This window comes from Solanum tuberosum, unplaced genomic scaffold (assembly GCF_000226075.1).
Source record: "Solanum tuberosum cultivar DM 1-3 516 R44 unplaced genomic scaffold, SolTub_3.0 scf00114, whole genome shotgun sequence".
Lineage (NCBI taxonomy): Eukaryota > Viridiplantae > Streptophyta > Magnoliopsida > Solanales > Solanaceae > Solanum > Solanum tuberosum.
In genome coordinates, this window is record NW_006239038.1 from 388637 (window position 1) to 406870 (window position 18234).

Genomic DNA, 18234 nt, shown 5'->3' on the forward strand with positions numbered 1-18234 from the left:
CAATCCGATAAAGGATGTTTTTGTTTTCCACGAATGTTCGATATATCAAAGAATAATTAGTTATTAATTACTAGTAAATTATGTGTATTTAAAAGTTTGGAATAACATGTAATCACATGGATTTGTTCATAAAATAAAACATGGAGATATGTGATGCATTAATACGGCGCCTTAGGATATTTCAATATCTTGTTTATGAACTATGTTATGCTCATTTGGTAAGAAGTATAGTAAGAGATGGGAAAGTTTTAATTTGTTTTCACAAATTGTGGAATTTTTATATTTATCAGAAAAAATATATTACATAATTAAGAATTTCAAATTACATGTCCAAAAAAATATAATATATATACCTTCTCAATGAAAATAAAGAGGTTGGAAAAACTAACCTTTGTGGATATCATCTCTCTACTTGGTATTTTTTTTTAGACCTTTAATTTTATTAACTACCTAGCAATGTCCACAAGTTATAGTTTAGATCCATAATTAACTCCACTAATTTGATTGCAGTATAAACATTTTATAGAACCAAACACAAATAAATTAAAGCTTTTGTATTGTTAAGCAATAAAAAGATAGAAGATTAAGAAAAAACACAAAAAAAAATGAGTGAAAAATCAGTGTTGATTTTCGCAATTGATGATAGTGATCATAGTTTCTATGCTCTTGAATGGACACTTGATCATTATTTTGGTTCTCCATCAACTTCTCAATTTAAGCTTGTAATTATTCATGCAAAAAGTAATGCATATGCTACTTGTTCGGTAGGAATGTCTGGACCAGGTATAAAATGAATTCAGAATTTAGAGTCAATATGTTAAAAACTAGGGTGATATTCTATATAAATATTGTTTTTGTGTATGTGTACATAATTTCAGTTGAAAACATGCATATTCGATGGAAATACAAAATCCTTTGTTGATTCGTCTTTATGTTAAATCAAGAGGTGACAAATAGACTATTGATGGATTAAAATGGGTTGGATGGGTCGAATGAAAATATAGAGTTCTTCCTTTTTTGCCTTTGTGTTGAACCTATATGTGTCAAATGAGTGTTAGTTAAAAATAGGTCGAGTCAAGATCGATTTGTTATATTATTTTGATCCGTTTGACCCCATTAGTAATTTAATAAAACAATTCAAATCCAATCGAATTTCGGCAAATTCTCTAAAAAAAAAAAGGGATCAAATGAAATCATTTTCAACGAGTTCATAAGAAGTGATCTTGTTTTACCTTGGATCCATTGAATCTAATCATACAACATAATATGTTAACGATTCATATAGCAAAGTCATGTGTTGTTTAGTTCCCTTATCACTATTGTTATTATTTTTATCATTCTACTATTTTATTCTTCGATTTTGTTATCACATGTTGTGTTTTCGCTTTGGTTACCCTATGATTTGTTATAGCTATTGTTCTCTTCTCCTTTTTTTTTTGAGCATGTATTTTCCTATCGATACTTGATTAGGATATTATTTACTTAAGCCAATGATCTATTAAAAACAGACTCTCAATCTTCACAGGATGGGAATAAAATTGCACGCAAACCACCCTAGCTCCCAAGACCCTCACTTATAAGACAACCCTGAATATGTTATTGTTGCCGATTCATATGACACATACAATAGATACTTGATAGATTATATTATTGATTAATGTTGTTGTGCAGGAAGAATTGATGTGCTTACACTCATAGAAACAGACATTAAAAGGGCAGTAGATAAAGTTATTGAAAAAGCAAAAGAATTATGCAAGAGTAAAGGTGTAACAAATGTATCATATGAAGTATATGAAGGTGATGCTAGGAATATTATTGTTGATGCTGTTGAAAAGCAACATGCCACCCTCTTGGTCATGGGCAGCCATGGTTATGGAGCTTTCAAAAGGTATATATACACCCAAAAACATGATCACAAAATAATAATAATAATAAGTATACGTCGATAGTATAAGATTTTTTACACTATCAATATATACGATTTAACCAAGTCTAGAAAGTTATTGTTCTATTTCTAGGTTACCATATCGGAACACTTGACATGAAGAGTTAATTACATGTTGTCAACTTAAAATGATAGTTATATATATTGGTGGTGTATAAAATTTATGCTGAAATTATTTAAAAATATCTAGGGGTGCGTATCGGATTCAAAGAAGTATATTTTTAAAGAATTCGACATGACAATACTTTTGTACTTCAAAAATTACCAACGAGTGCATTTTGGATGCTTTAAAAGTAGTATATTTTTAAAAAATCGACACGATAATACTTTTAGAGAGTCTAAACAATATAGCATTAGGACATAAACTCTATTTTTCTTCCTGAGAATATTGATTGAAAATTCATTTTCAACGTGTATAAAAAGAAACATGGTCACAAATATGATATTATTAGTTAGTAAATGATTCATTTTAGTTTATCTAGTTTAAGTTATTTACACCAACAAAATAAGAGTTTTCACAGTATCAATATAGTTTTAATCGATTATAACACATTATCATAAAGTTATTTATTATTGTAGGTAAATTTAATAATGTAAAAATTCTTTATATTGACAATGCGATGAACATAGTGTTTACTATAGTATTTATTTTTCTTGTAAAGCATTGATTGGGTGTTTTATTTTATTTTCTTTTAAAAAATGATGCAGGGCTGTATTGGGCAGTGTAAGTGATTATTGTTCCCACCATGCTAATTGTTCTGTGATGATTGTGAAGAATAATAAACCAAAGAAATAGACAACCTTAACCGCTTATTTGATCGAGGAATAAGTTATTTTGAAATTGATCATCTCAAAATTGTTATTTTATCCTTAGTGTGGGATAAAAATAATGTTACAATCTCAAAATAACTGATTTCGTGATTTTATTCCAATTAAATATGAAATAAACTCATCCTAAAATTAATTTTTAAATTAATTATCCCTTATCCCTCGTACCAAACAAGTCCTGAATGGTACTGTCTTGTTCAATTGTTAAGGAATTTAGATGATTTTTTCTGGTCTATATAGGATTGTATTGATTCTAGTGTTAGTACATTTAGTTTTTTTTTTTTTTTTTTCCTTTTCTTCCTTATAAGGAAAAATAATTAATCATAAGTTGTACTCTAATATTTATTTTAGATTCATTGTACTTGTGAATTGAATTACACTATATATGTAATACTAATGTTTTATTGAATATCACTTTGGTGCAAGATATTATAGAAATTGTTACTTTTAAGTTGTATTTTGATGAATGATGCAAACACATAAACATATATAGCTATGGTAGACAACAAATCACTTGGATTGTTACTTTAAATTTCTACATGTAAATTATAAAGCTATTGTAGACAAATCTTTATTAACCTTATATTTTATGTCATTTAAAATATATATGTTTTTACATCGAAATAAAAATACCTTAAATTTGTTTTGATAAATTTTAGTGGAGCTCGGAGTTTCTTTATTTAATTAAATAAGTCAGTACAAAATAGGCCCAAACGAGCTCAAGACAAAGCAAAAATAACAAGAACAATAAAAATATGGTTTGGCCCATAAAGGGAATCAATCCGCGTCTATAAGATATTCCTTGGAAATAGGGTTTCCCATTTTGTTCTCCTCTTTCTCCTCTTCCATGTCGCCCTTCGGAGCTTCTATGAACTTGACCTTCAGTTTTCTCTTACCGTGGATCATCAACAGTTACGTCTTGATATCTTTGCTTCTCCTCTTTCATTTTGTTTCCCTTGTCAAAGAGCATACACAATCAAAATTAAAAAAAGAATATGACAAATGAAATTTAGTGTTTGTCGGTAGCAAATTACGCAAACTATCGGATCAACACCAGACAACGGTATACACCCCACAAAGGAAATTGAGTTGTGAGGTGAGTAACTATATTCAACAATCTATAGATGTGCTTTCTCTAATCGGTGTTCTCCAGATCGAAACTGAAAGGACAGATAATCCCCTGAAAAATTATCGAACATTTCATCATGTCAGGAGGAAGAGAAGATAATGACAACTTTCTTTGTTTGACGAAAGTAAATTACACAAAGTCGCAAATTGCCGAATCAACATTGTGTAGCACAAGAGTGTTTTCTCCAATTGACTTTCTCCATATTAGAATTGAAAAAACATATCAGCCATGAGCGATTATCATGCATTTCTTCATGTCAAGAGGGGGAGAAGATAAAAACAACTTTCTTTCTTTCATTTCACACTTTTCTCCAATCCCAATAAGATAAATACAACTAGCACTTGTTATAAGGACTTCTAACTATAGCCACTTGAGTCGGCCCGAGGACTATTATGAGTGGAAACCCAAACTTAGTGGACCATTTTGTACCTTTTGCTCCAATATTTAATTGAGCGGGAGGAACCAAAATTTCAAAGAAGGTAAGCTCTACACATTTGACCCAAAAAAACTCAAGCTTCGTAGAGCCTCAACCATGGCTTCCAAATTCTCTGGTAGATTTTCCATGGAAGACGCTATAGAGAGAATAGTAAACGACCTCGAAACTCAAACACCCATGTCAGAATCAGCTTTAAAGGATCTACAAACCCTTTTGGATCACACACTCAAAACCAACGACCCTATAGATATTGAAGACTTTTACGATGGATTATCTTCAAGAAATCTCTCACCCACTTCGTTAATCAACTCAATTGCTTCAACGATGGATTCTTCACCTTCGAGTGTTTCGCTTTTGGCTTCAAAGGTTTACTTGTCTCTACTTTTGACACCTAATTCTCCTGTATTTACGCTTTTTACTCCGATGGCGTTTTTGTCTCTTCTTCGTTCAATTCGTCAGGGTTTTAAGGCACCCTCATCGGTTTCCCCAGATGGGTCGGGGTCAAATAGTCAGGGGAAGAAGAAGAGGGGGAGGGTTCGCAAAGGAGGGAGAAATGTTCGGGATGGTGAAAATGAGAGTGAATTTGATGTTAGGATTTTGTTCATTGTGCTTGATAGGTTGAAATTGGTACTGAGTTTAGTCCATTTGGGTAGGTTTCCAGATTGTTTGAAGAGTTTGGTACAAACTATAGCTGAAATTGCAGTTAAAGCAGTTGATTTATGTGGGAATTCTGGGATTTATGGGAGATTTTGTGAGCTGTGTAATCAGATTTTGAGTGAAGTACTGAAGAGTGAACATGGAGATCAAGGGATTTCAGCTGTTGAGGTATTGAAGTCATTGACGCCTTTAATTCTATTGGTTAAATCACCAGCAAGGACTTTAAGTTTGGAATTTGTGGTAAATAGAATGATGAGATTGGCGATAGAATCGAATGATATAAAGAAAGCAGTTTTGAATTTTCCAAAGTATATAGTGCAAAAGGCTCCTGAAAAGGCTGAGCCAAGGGCTGCAGCTGTTGAAGCCATTGTGGAGATTGTCAAGTTTATGGACTTTGAAGATCAAAATGAGTTTGCTAGTCATGTGGTGAAGATGAGCCAAGGGAAAGCACATCTGCGACTATTAGCTGTGGACCTTATTCCAGCATTGATGATGTCGCTAAAGGATCCATTTGGGTGGCATTCGAATGTTGAGGTTGAAAGTTCTTGGGGCTTGAGTTGTTTGGAGTTGCTGATTCAGCGTTGTTCTGATGTAACTGCTGGAATAAGGGCTCGGGCTTTGACAAATTTGGCTCAATTGGTGGGTTTTTTCTCTGGGAATGATAAAAGCAAATCAGTGCTGAAGAAGTTTATGGGGTTTGATTCAGTTGGAAATGACGTTTCTGATAAGCCTGGAAGTGTAATGAATAGCATTCTGAAGAAACGATGTATGGACGAGAAGGCTGCAGTCAGGAAGGCTGCTCTTCTTGTAATATCCAAGCTGGCATCTCTTTCAGACAGTGCTCCAGATGAAGATTTTCTCAAGACATTGGGCATGGCATGTTCTGATCCACTTGTTAGCATAAGGAAAGCAGCAATTTCAGCTCTTTCAGAGGTGAAGTGATTCATGTGCAATTTATATTGTTATTACACTGGTTTATTTCAGTTAAGCTGAGGGTCTAGTAGAAGCAACCTCTCTACCTCCCAAGGTAGGGGTAAGGTCTTTGTACACTCCACCTCTCTGTACCCCACTTGTGAGATTACACTGGGTATGTTGTTGCTTCTAGCTAAATGGATGGTACGCAAAGTTTCTATAATGAAGAGATTTGATTCAAAGTCTAGCATCTGCTGCTTAGAGAAGTTGTTACTGCTCTAATTTTGTGAGGCGGAATGGTTTGTAGCAAGTTAGACATGTTAAAAGAAATCAGTCTTATTAATAACAATTGGTTCCGGTTTCAGGCTTAATTGATTGATTGGTATTGATGTTGATAACAGTTAAAAGTGGACCTCCATTTGGTTTCCTGGATCATCGGTTAGATATTTTATGGTTATCATGTACAAAATAAAAGACAGATTGGGGTTGCATTATTATGGAGCTGGTGATAAATTCTGTTCACACTTTCCCACGCATACGTAGTTCTAACTTCTGATCTTCTTTAATTGGCAGTAAAGATGCCATTGATCCAAAAAAGGAAAAAAATGCATTACACTACCATCATCTCTACACGGTCATGGAGCAAACTGCTTAGTTATATGAACTTTTTCTCCCCTTATTTGAGGAAAGAATACCAATGTATCATTTTCAGCTACTTGTAGCATCACCACTTGTGGTATCTTTTTTGCCAGTGTCTCCAAACATTTGTTCACTTTTATCTTTTCCACATGCACATATTATGCTTACTTGGCTTGAGAACCACATGAATCAAGCCTGTGTCTTTCTCCTTTGTCTTTCTAGATTTCTGTCACCTTTCGACCATTTTTTAGGAAAATGGGTGCACTTGCACCAATTTTATCCACTCTGTGCCTTCTGCTTTTCCTTTAACTCTAGCTTTCAAATGTCAAATTAATACACATTCTTCTGTATTTATCAGATTATTCACTTTCCTCTCCATTCATTTTGTGGTATAGCATTTATTACCTAGTTTGATCTCATTTGATGTCTATATTTGCTTTACAGGCATTTAGGATATTCACAGAAGGTAGTGTAGTTAAGGAGTGGCTACATTCCATTCCTCGTCTAATAACTGATAATGAATCTAGCATACAGGAAGAGTGTGAGAATCTGTTCCTAGAGTTGGTGCTCGACCGTATTTCTAGATCTGGATCCAGCAATCTCCTGAATCATGCATCTGAGGGTAATTCAAATGGCAAGGCAGCAGCCTTAGAGATGAAGATGGAATTGTTATATCCTCAGGGAGTTTTAGGTATATTGAGAGAGATATGTGATGGAGAGGTGACACCCTGGGTGAAGAAGATCTGCACAAATTTAGGAAAGAAGAAAAAACTCAAGCCTAAGATTGTGACTACACTTCAAAATATCATAAAGTCGTCCGAATCTCTATGGTTAAGCAATTCCATGCCAATAGATAAGTGGACAGCTCCTCCAGGTGCTTGGTTTCTACTCTCGGAGGTGTCAACATTCCTTTCCCGAGCTACGGATTGGGAATTCCTCCATCATCATTGGCAGCTCCTTGACAAGTATAAAGCCACTGGAGATCCTGATAGCTCATGGGATCCAGGTTGTCCGGAGGAAGGGCTAAATACAACATCAAGCACTTTTTCATGGGCTGCAGATCGTGTGCATCTTTTGCAAACAATCTCTAATGTTTCTATGGATCTGCCACCTGAACCTGCGGCAGATCTAGCTCATAACCTTCTTCAACGTTTAGAGGAATTCAACATGCATTCAACAGAGGTATCTGCCATCAGTAACATTTCGTATTATACTTTCATGTGTCCTTCCCTTCTTACATTCGTAGAGATTATATGTAATTTGCATGTGAGTTGTTTCAGCCGACTTCAAACAAGTTTGACAAATCTCTTTATAATCTAGGTGCTTCACTTAACTGATTGCTTGCGGTTTGATTTCAAATTTCTTGAAAGGAAGCATTGATATGAAAGTTCTAGGATACGTTTTGTTTCTGCTTTCCTGAACAACTTCAAAATGCCTAACCTGTAACAATGGATTTATTATTCAGTATTTCGGAATCCACCAGCTACAATGGTATATTACATATGTCTATGCTCTAATAATTGATAGACAATATTCCTTAGGCTTATGGTCTCTCATAATGAAAACTTCCCATTGACTAATTTAAGGGAAAATGCCTGGAAACTTTTGATTTACAGAGGATAATAAGGTGCATATAAATTAGTTCTATGACTCAGTGTAGCAACTTTGCAAAATTAAGATGTGTTATTTATTACATTCTGAAACTCTAAAGGAGTAACATTGAGCTTTTATGATGTGTAAGCCTGCTGCAAGCATATTTATATTAAACTTCCAACAATAGTTGTTGTAGTTTAAGAACACAAATTTGTACTTTTGATGGATAGACAACAATCAAATTACAAATGCAAAGGTAGTCGGTTTGGCGTTAATAACATTATGCCTCTGATCATACCTTCAAAATTATATAGCAATACCTTGCATCAGTATTGCCTTGGCGAAAAGGTAGTGCATTTGTATAACTGTCATCTGTTAATGGCTTGGCTGTGGCAGGTTAATGCTCATGTGAAAGCACTCAGAACTTTGTGCAAGCGGAAGGCTCTGAACCCTCAAGAGGGTGATTCCCTTGTTGCAAAATGGGTAAATCAGCTAATATCCAAATCATCCAGATTGCTAGATGCATACATGTCAAAGAATGTGGAAGAAAACGGAACTATCTTTGTCACACCACTTGGGTGTACAACTGGAAAGGGGAAAAGAACAGTGGCATCACACTCTAAATTGTTACCGGAAACAATAACTGCAGTTCATACTATTGGGTCTCTAGTTACTATTTGTCCTTCAGCTGATGTATCAACCATTGTTCCCATTTTACACACAATGATCACTTCCGGTACCAGTAACACTAGAGCTAAAAAACCAGCAGTCGCTTCCATCTCCATAAAGCAGACTGCTCCTTCCTTGTACATTCAAGCTTGGTTAACCATGGGCAAGATCTGCCTCACTGATGGGAAACTCGCAAAGCGCTACATTCCTCTGTTTGTCCAGGTATGGCTTGTTCCTATGGATTAAGATTCTGCTCAGCCCAAAAAAAAACTCGACAAAATAATTTCTGCTGTTGACAATGTTCTCTTTCATTATGTTTCCCAGGAGCTTGAGAAGGGTGATTGTGCTTCCCTCCGCAACAACATAGTTGTAGTGATGGCAGATTTTTGTGTACGGTATACTGCTCTAGTCGACTGGTGAGTACATTTGTATTCATAAGCATGTCTATAGCAGCTTGCACAGATCGTTTTCCCTGACATATTTTTTATGTGCAATTCTTAATAAAAAAGTTACCTATCAAAAATCACCAAGTGCCTACGTGATCCATGTGAACTTGTTAGAAGGCAGACATTTATACTACTATCCAGACTATTGCAGGTACACTCCTGAAGTCATTCTCTTTCTAAATTTTAGGCAAGCTCTTGATATTGCTTTGGTTAACTGTCATCTGTCGTTTCTTGTACTCAGAGAGACTACGTCAAGTGGAGAGGAGTGCTTTTCCTTCGGTTCCTGTTATCTCTTGTTGATGAATCAGAGACGATTAGACAATTGGCTGATTTTCTATTTGGAAATATATTAAAAGGTTGTATCTCCGTAAACTTAGCAATTGAAAGTATATTTTGCATGCGAAACTTATTATTCCCTTTTTGCAATTTCTCTGCAGCCAAAGCACCACTTTTGTCCTATAACAGTTTTGTAGAAGCCATGTTTGTGCTGAATGACTGCAATGCTCATACTGGATCCAGTAATCCTCAGAATTCACGAAATGAGACGCGGATTTTTTCTATACGGTAATAAATGTTATTGTCTCTAGTCATTATCTGATCAGTAACAAGAGACTCTTCTAACTTTAGCTATTGTACAGAGGAAATGATGAGAAGTCTAGGTCTTCAAGAATGCACATATATGTGACATTGCTAAAACAAATGGCTCCAGAACACCTACTAGCCACATTTGCCAAAATATGTGCAGAGATCCTTGCTGCTGCATCTGATGGTTTGCTTAATATCGAGGATGCAACTGGACAGTCTGTTCTTCAGGTACCTATTCCTAACCAATCACCTCAGCTCCCAAAAATGGGAAAACGATAAGTACATCTTATAAGGTTTATTAGGGATTACTATCAGTATTTATTGCTGAAGGGTAGTAGTGCATCTCACCTAAAACCATAACAGAAGATTGCTTAAAATGCTTAAACCAACCTACATATAGCTTCAAGGTGAAGTGAAAAAAAGGGTAGTAGTGCATCTCACCTAAAACCATAGTCCGTGGATTTCCTTAATGTTGGACTAAGATAGAAGATTTTATCTTGTGTTCACCAAGCAGTGAGCTTATATCTCATGTTTTTGTGTGAGGATAACGAGGATTCCTTCACCGGTTGGAGAAATTTGTTGGTTAATCAACTTGTTTTGGCACTCATATTGAATTGTATTATGATCAGGATGCGTTTCAAGTTCTTTCTACTAAGGAGATCCGAATTTCCACTAGCCGTGGGTCGACCACAGAATCAGCAGATGTGGAAGAAGAAGGGGCAGATGGAGGAGCATCCTCAGCAGCAAAGGGAAGAGCAATAACACAAGCAGTCAAGAAAAGCTTAATCCAGAATACAATCCCGATTTTTATAGAGTTAAAACGCCTACTAGAGAGCAAAAACAGTCCTCTAACTGGTTCTCTCATGGAATGCCTTAGGAACCTCCTCAAGGATTACAAGAGTGAGATTGATGACATGTTGATTGCTGATAAGCAACTCCAGAAAGAGCTCATTTACGACATGCAAAAATATGAATCAATGAAGGCAAAGTCAGCTGCTGCTGAGGCAGTTGCAACCATGCAAAGACCAGATCTTTATCGGTCACCAAGTAATCCTACAACTTCAAGCTTCATGAACAAGAAATCTGATGAGGGCAATACAAAAATAGCTTCAGCAATGGCAGATGCAGTGGCAGCTGTCGCAGCTCGGTCAGTGCTCAGGGAAGTCAATAGAGGAACATCAACTCCACCACTAAGTGCAATGAAGGCACCTAGGCTCAAGTCTCATTCAGCTGGAGCATTAAGCAGAGGAGACAAGCCTCCTGAAGTGATTGAGTCTCTAAGGAGAAGGCAAAACTTCGATTCTGATGACGAAAACTGATTCCTTCCATTATCATATCATATATCATCATATCATATATATATATATATTATTAAAAGTGGGAAGCTCTTGCCTTCAAAGTTGATTTACCATTTTCTCCTTATACTAATTTTTTTTTTTATAAAATAATTTTTATTTACACCATAATTCAAAAAATCAATTAAATTAGTTTTCAATAACACTTAATTCAATGATTTAATAAGGATTGAGGACAATCATCTTTCTTGATTTAATAAGGATTGAGGACAATCAACCTTCCCTGCTTATTTTTTAGTTTATTCATTGTATATTAAAATTTTGATCATTATCATATTATATCAAGTAGAAACCTTCTAAATGAAAAATTGAATTACAAATCGCCTATTAAAAGTTAAATATCATTTTAACCTTCAAGCAACTATTATTTCAAAAAGTCTATAATATAAAAAATATAAATATGCACATTTCATACAATAAAAAAAATGTTTTACATTTAATAATTATAATAACCATAACTTTATTATATGAAACGTTGGTGGTTCGATTATTTAGTTGTTACGTTAACTAATGGCCAACCTTTCATTGCTACAGTAAGTACAAAGAAGTTGAAAAGTTGAATTGAATATTAATTGGACAAATTACTTAACTACACTCCTTTACTTACCCTAATATCCATTTATCCCTACTTATTTCAAAAATTTCAAAAATTCCTTATTTTACCTATGTATCTCGTGCACAACGCTATGTATCCCGCTATGTGGAATGTATCAAACGCTATGTATTCCGTGCACAATGCTATGTATCCCGCATGTATCCCGTGCACAACGCTATGTATCCCGCATGTATCCCGTGCACAACGCTATGTATCCCGCATGTATCCCGTGCACAACGCTATGTATCCCGCATGTATCCCGTGCACAACGCTATGTATCCCGCATGTATCCCGTGCACAACGCTATGTATCCCGCATGTATCCCGTGCACAACGCTATGTATCCCGCATGTATCCCGTGCACAACGCTATGTATCCCGCATGTATCCCGTGCACAACGCTATGTATCCCGCATGTATCCCGTGCACAACGCTATGTATCCCGCATGTATCCCGTGCACAACGCTATGTATCCCGCATGTATCCCGTGCACAACGCTATGTATCCCGCATGTATCCCGTGCACAACGCTATGTATCCCGCAAACATCATTTTTAAGGGATTTTTGGTAAATAGAAAACTAGAAGGGATAAGATGTTATTTAGTACTTATAATATGTGGTTCCTATAATTTATACATATTAATTAGTAAATTAATTCATTAGTAAATAAATGAAAGGAAATTTCAAAGACTAGGAAAGAACATTATATAAAGGCTAAATGAGTTCACTAATTTCTCATCTGCTCTTTGTAACTTTTGAGATTGAATGCAAATCATTTTATCTTCGATTTCATTTTTTTCCCTTTTCTTTTTATGTCATTTGATAGTTTGCATAAAGAACAGATGGAAAGTATGTAAAATTGTTTTTTATGCCTTCTAATAGTTTGCATAAAATTAAAGAAGAGATGAGAAGTATGTAAGATTGTTGATGCCAAATTAGAGTAACTGTCATATTCAATTTTTATTACTCTTGAATTATTAACTATACATAATATAATCTTTCAAGAAATCATGGACAATCTTTGATCGTGGAGGACTTGATTTCTCCGGAAGGTTGATCATAGTTGACATTAATGAATTCATTGTTATAGTATAATCTGATTACAATTCTTTAAGATACAAAGATAATATGCTCTCTACAAAATAGTTATTTCATCTAAAAAAATGGTGTTATTTGAAAGTGTTGATTGATGCTCCTCTTCATGTTGATTACTGGCTATAACCTTTTATCATCATTGCAATATTCAACTTTAACTCGAGTATTTATTGAAAAGAACTCATTAATCCTTTTTGTGTATGCATGTCATATTTGGTTAATTAGAATTACAATACTTTGATTTCACATGTATTGGAATTTCATTTGTTTGGGGGCTTTTGTTTCCATGCACAATTGTTAAGATTATAAAAATTAGTTTTAAATTCTTAATAATCATATATTATTTGTGTTTTGTAATTTTAACAAGAAGTTTTAAATATTTTAAATATTATATCAAGTTTTTTGTTTAAATATTTCAGATTTATTGTTTTGCTATTTGGTATGTGCATCACAATTCATTATCCAAATATTATATCATGAAATTTAATACTTAATGTTATTAGGTGCAAATATTTAATACTAATACTTCTTTATAAACAAAATATTTGCACCTAATAACATTAAAATGTAAACTCATTTTTATACATTTTACTTATCTAACTAAATATAGTTATTCAATTTTGTAGTTCTGATAGTAATTAATCATTTATCGCTCAACGAAGAAGTCATTCAAATTGGATGAGTGTTATGTTCATCAATTTTAGTTTTTACTTTTTTTTGGTTATTGATTACACTATGATTTTAATATAACTTATATCGTGTATACTACTTGCTTGAGACACACGTACAACGCATGTGTTGAGAAACTAGTATTATTATAAGTGGGAAGCTCCTAACCTCAAAGTTGTTCTCGAGTCCTATATCATCAATAAACTCACTTCATAAATACTCCAGTATTAGTGAATTTGAAAGAACACATATATGATGTTTCTTAGCTGAGGAAAAAGTTAGTGCATTTAAATGGGAAACAACTGTACACTTTATGCTGCATTTTGTACAACTATCTGCTGCTGTGTTGGTCCTAGCCCTGGTTGGCTTATAAATATGGGTAATATATATAAAATAAAATTATTAAAAAAAATAATTATCGTCGTCAAATGTACGAATCTTTCACTGATGTGGCGCGTGTGAATTGGTCCGACTATAAAGACCGCAAATCTGCTCACATCTCTCATTTTTTGCGACTCTCAAAATCTCCTCTTTCTCTGCTCGCCGTCCGGTCGGTCAGTCGTCTCTTTCGATTTCACTTCCGGTAGCAGGTGAGTAGTTTCCGAGCAGCTATTACAGTTTTTACCGATCATGTTTTTGTGGAATTTTCAGATGAGATTCGTTTGCGATTCAATTTCATGAAACTCAAGCTCTAATTTTCAATATTTTATGGATTATGTTTTTTTTTGATTGATTATGTGTTTATATATTTATGAATTTGAGCAATTGGTTGGATGTTTTCCTAATTAAGAAATTGAATTGCGATCGAGGCTCCTTCGTGTGTGTATCGTGATCTCTAGTGTAAATACAGTTATTGACAGTTCTAAGCCTTTTTTTAGTTACATATTTCATTGATTTTTGCTTCATTACATGTTTATATGTGAAGTTGAGCAATTGGTTGGGTATTTTCGTGATTAGGAATGTTGAATTGAGATCCTGCTCCATTGTGTATCTGATTCCTAGTAGAACACATATTTTTCAGTAGAGCATTTGGCTGGATGCTTTCCTAATTAGGAAATTGAGTTGTATCGTATCTCCAGTGTAATACAGTTATTGACTATTCAAACCTTTTTTTTGAAAAAAAAAATCATTGATTTTTGCTTCATTTCATGTTTATATGTGAAGTTTGAGCAATTGGTTGTATATTCTCCTAATTAAGGAAAATGAATTGCGATTACTCTCCTGTGTGTATTGTGATCCTTAGTAGAACAAGTATTTTCCAGTAGATTTACTTCATTTGTAATACAGTTATTGGCAGTTCAAGGCTTCAAGCACTAGTTTTCAATATTTCATCAATTTTTTGCTTCATTACATGTTTATATGTGAAGTTGAGCAGTTGGTTGGGTATTTTTGTAATTGGGAAATTGAATAAGCAATCACACTCCTGTGTGTATCATGATCCCTAGTAGAACAAGTATTTTTCAGTAGATTTAATTAATTTGTCATACAACTACTGGCAGTTCAATCGCTATTTTTCAATATCTCATCAGTTTTTGCTACGTTACATGTTTGTGTGTGATTTGAAGAAATTGGTTGGTATTTTGGTAATTAGGGGAAGTGAACTGGTCTGCTTCTGTGTATTGTGATACTGATCCCTATTAGAATTTCTCTTTCTCAGTGGATTTAGTTCGTGTGTAATACATAATAACAGTTCAATGTGTTCCTGTAATAATTTTGAGTGATTTGTTTGGCATTTTGGCAGTGAGGTGAGTTGAGTTGAGTTGCAGTCACGGTTTCTCTGTGTATCATGATCTGTAGTAGAATTTGTATCTTTTATCAGATGTTCATTTATTTCTCAACCAATGAAGCCTAATTTTCATTTTCTGTTTGTGTGTTAATATTAAGTAACTTGTTTGGTATTTTGGTGATTAGGTGAGTTGAATTTGCAATAGTTCCTTCTCCCTATATTTCTTGATCCTAGTAAGATGTGTATTTTTGGTTGGATACATCTTATTTGTTATACAATCTTAAATAAACAGAGTCCCAATTTCGTATCTCATCGATATTCTGATTCATTACACATTTTTGTCTGTTAATTTTGCAATTTTCTTAGGTATTATGATATAGAAAAATTGAATTGCAATCGTTGGTTCCCTGAGTATTGTGGTTTCTAGTAGATGATTTAAGACCTAATAGTTAATATCTTGTCGAATTATTGCTTCATTAGAGTTTTGGGTGACTTTGAGTGTTGACTGGATATCTTTTGTGATAAGGTGAATTGAATTGCAGGCACTATTTTTTCGTGTGTATTGTGATCCTTGTAGTATGTTTATTTTTGAGTGGATTTAGTTTATTAGTAATACAATTATAAAAAATTCAAGCCATAATATTCCACATCTCGTTTTTTGCTTCATTATTCGTCCTATTTTCAGATTTTGTGATATTGATCAACACTATTATGCTTCATTACATGCGCGTGTGCTAATTTTGAGCAATCTCTTATGCATTTTGGTAGTCAAATCAATTTTAAATCACAGCTTTTGTATGTTTATCACAATCTTTAGTAGATTGCGTTTTTTTTTCTTGTTTTGATTGATCTGATATTGACTAATATTGTAAAGTGCTCATGCATGTTTTTGTGTGATTATTTTGAGTAATTTGTTTGGTATTTTTTGGTTATCAGGTGAATTGAAATTGCAAGCGCTTGTATCTCTCTGGGTATTGTGATCTCTAGAAGATCGCGTTTTTGTTTCAGAGCTGTGATTTTCTGTTTTAGAGTTTCTTGTCAAGTTGAGTTGAAGTTGTTGCATTGAACGCTAGAATGGAAGGTAACAAGGATGAGGCTTTAAGGTGCATTGGTATTGCCAAGGAGGCAATTGCAACTGGCAATAAGCAGAAAGCACTCAAGTTTATCAGAATTGCACGGCGCCTTAACAATGATCTATCTGTGGAAGATCTTTTGGCTGCTTGTGAAAATCTGGAGTCATCAACTCCTGAGTCCTCAAGTGAGGTTAGAAATGTTGAAAATATGAAAAATGACACGAGTCGTGTTAAGTCTGATGAGGTATCTGATGGGGAGAGGAACTATACTGACGAACATGTGCAGTTGATTAGGCTAATTAAGACTAAGAAGGACTATTACGCGATTCTTGGTCTAGAGAAGGGTTGTTCAGTTGAGGAGATTAGGAAGTCATACAGGAAACTGTCATTGAAAGTTCATCCCGACAAAAATAAGGCTCCAGGCTCTGAAGAGGCATTTAAGAAAGTATCCAAGGCATTTAAGTGTTTGAGTGATGATGATTCAAGGAGGCAGTATGACCAGACAGGTTTGGCTGAGGATTTCGAGTATAATCAACAGCATAATGTTAGGCGCAGGAGGAGAACTGGGCACAGCTATTATGATGATGATTTTGATCCTGATGAGATTTTCAGAGCGTTTTTTGGTCGTTCCGATATGTTTAGGACAGCTCATGTTTACAGGACAAGAACAAATGCTGCTCCCCAGAGAGAGGATTTAGGTTCCACTGGGCCCAATTTCCTTCTCCTCCTTCAGTTATTGCCATTTTTAATCATCATCTTACTTGCTTATCTTCCTTTCTCGGAGCCTGAGTATTCTTTGCAGAAGAACTACCAATATCAGTTTAGGAAGATGACCGAAGAACATGGAGTAGAATATTTTGTTAAATCACATGAATTTGATCAGAAGTATCCTCTTGGTAGTCCTGATCGAGATAACATTGAAGACCATGTTATTAGGGATTACAAAAATATGCTTGGTCGATACTGTCATATAGAACTTCAGAGGCGACAATGGAACAGGAAGTACCCAACTCCTCACTGTGATAGGCTTCAAACTTTTGGAGTAGCATGAGGTTAGCTAAGTTTCATTTCACTTGTATACATATTAACCTAATGCTCAAATGTCAACGGGGACTGCCAGTAAATTTGCTACTTTTTGCTCTATTGATCTTGCAGGTCTGTTGACTATAGATGGGATGAAGCTTTCAAGTGCTAGTTGAACCTTTTTGTATGCTAAGAAAAGGCTTGGTTTGGCAGATAAGGCAAGTAATGAAGCTTTGTTTCCACAAGTTTTGACCTACCATCGTTCTCGTATTGTTATGGATGTCTGTACACTTTCCAACACCCATCTTAATGACCAAGAAAGAATCGAGGCTGCTGACACCTTATTTACACTTCCCTTTTCACAGTATTGTTATTTTGCACTGCTCGGTACTCCCATCTATTAATCGCTTCCATAACCTGCTAATACAGCTGGTTAGTTGCAGGAAACTGAAAGGAATGCAAATATGATGAAATAAGCTTTTAACATATTTTCCAGTGCTTTATAATACTTTGCTTCCGAGATAGATACCTTGTAATCTTGTATACTATAGCTAGTCGCATGCATATTTCAGACTGTTAAACTGTATGGTGAGTGAAATACGCAGGCGAAACTTTCCAGAAGTTCCTGATTTACTCAGTTGTTTCAGAAGCTAGTCAATGCGTCTCCAGGTTTGTATCCACTACATGCACTTTATTACCCTATGATCTGTGCAGTATCTTAGATACTCCCTCCATTCCGATTTATATGACACTATTTCCTTATACGTTGTTGAAAACAATCAAACTTCATACTTCCATTTTACTCTAAATGAGAAATTTTTATAGTCAAACAAATGCTCCAATTTGTTGTTGCACTTGAGC

At 34.6% G+C, this 18234-nt stretch overlaps 3 protein-coding genes across 3 annotated transcripts; all 3 read left to right on the forward strand.

Moving 5' to 3' along the window:
- Positions 1-605: 605 nt before the first annotated feature.
- LOC102595448 (universal stress protein A-like protein) lies at positions 606-2741 on the forward strand. Its single transcript, XM_015309723.1, has 3 exons — positions 606-783; positions 1672-1888; positions 2654-2741. Exons 1-3 carry the CDS (start codon positions 606-608, stop codon positions 2739-2741), a joined length of 483 nt encoding a protein of 160 aa, XP_015165209.1.
- A 1592-nt stretch (positions 2742-4333) lies between these two features.
- LOC102606092 (condensin-2 complex subunit D3) lies at positions 4334-11216 on the forward strand. Its single transcript, XM_006349756.2, has 9 exons — positions 4334-5928; positions 6991-7728; positions 8536-9030; positions 9133-9224; positions 9318-9405; positions 9496-9610; positions 9692-9818; positions 9893-10067; positions 10469-11216. Exons 1-9 carry the CDS (start codon positions 4435-4437, stop codon positions 11156-11158), a joined length of 4014 nt encoding a protein of 1337 aa, XP_006349818.1. The 5' UTR covers positions 4334-4434; the 3' UTR covers positions 11159-11216.
- A 2819-nt stretch (positions 11217-14035) lies between these two features.
- Positions 14036-18137, forward strand: LOC102605758 (chaperone protein dnaJ 49). Its single transcript, XM_006349755.2, has 3 exons — positions 14036-14141; positions 16214-17402; positions 17506-18137. The coding sequence occupies exon 2, from the start codon at positions 16352-16354 to the stop codon at positions 17399-17401; it is 1050 nt and encodes a 349-aa protein (XP_006349817.1). The 5' UTR covers positions 14036-14141; positions 16214-16351; the 3' UTR covers position 17402; positions 17506-18137.
- Positions 18138-18234: the final 97 nt, after the last annotated feature.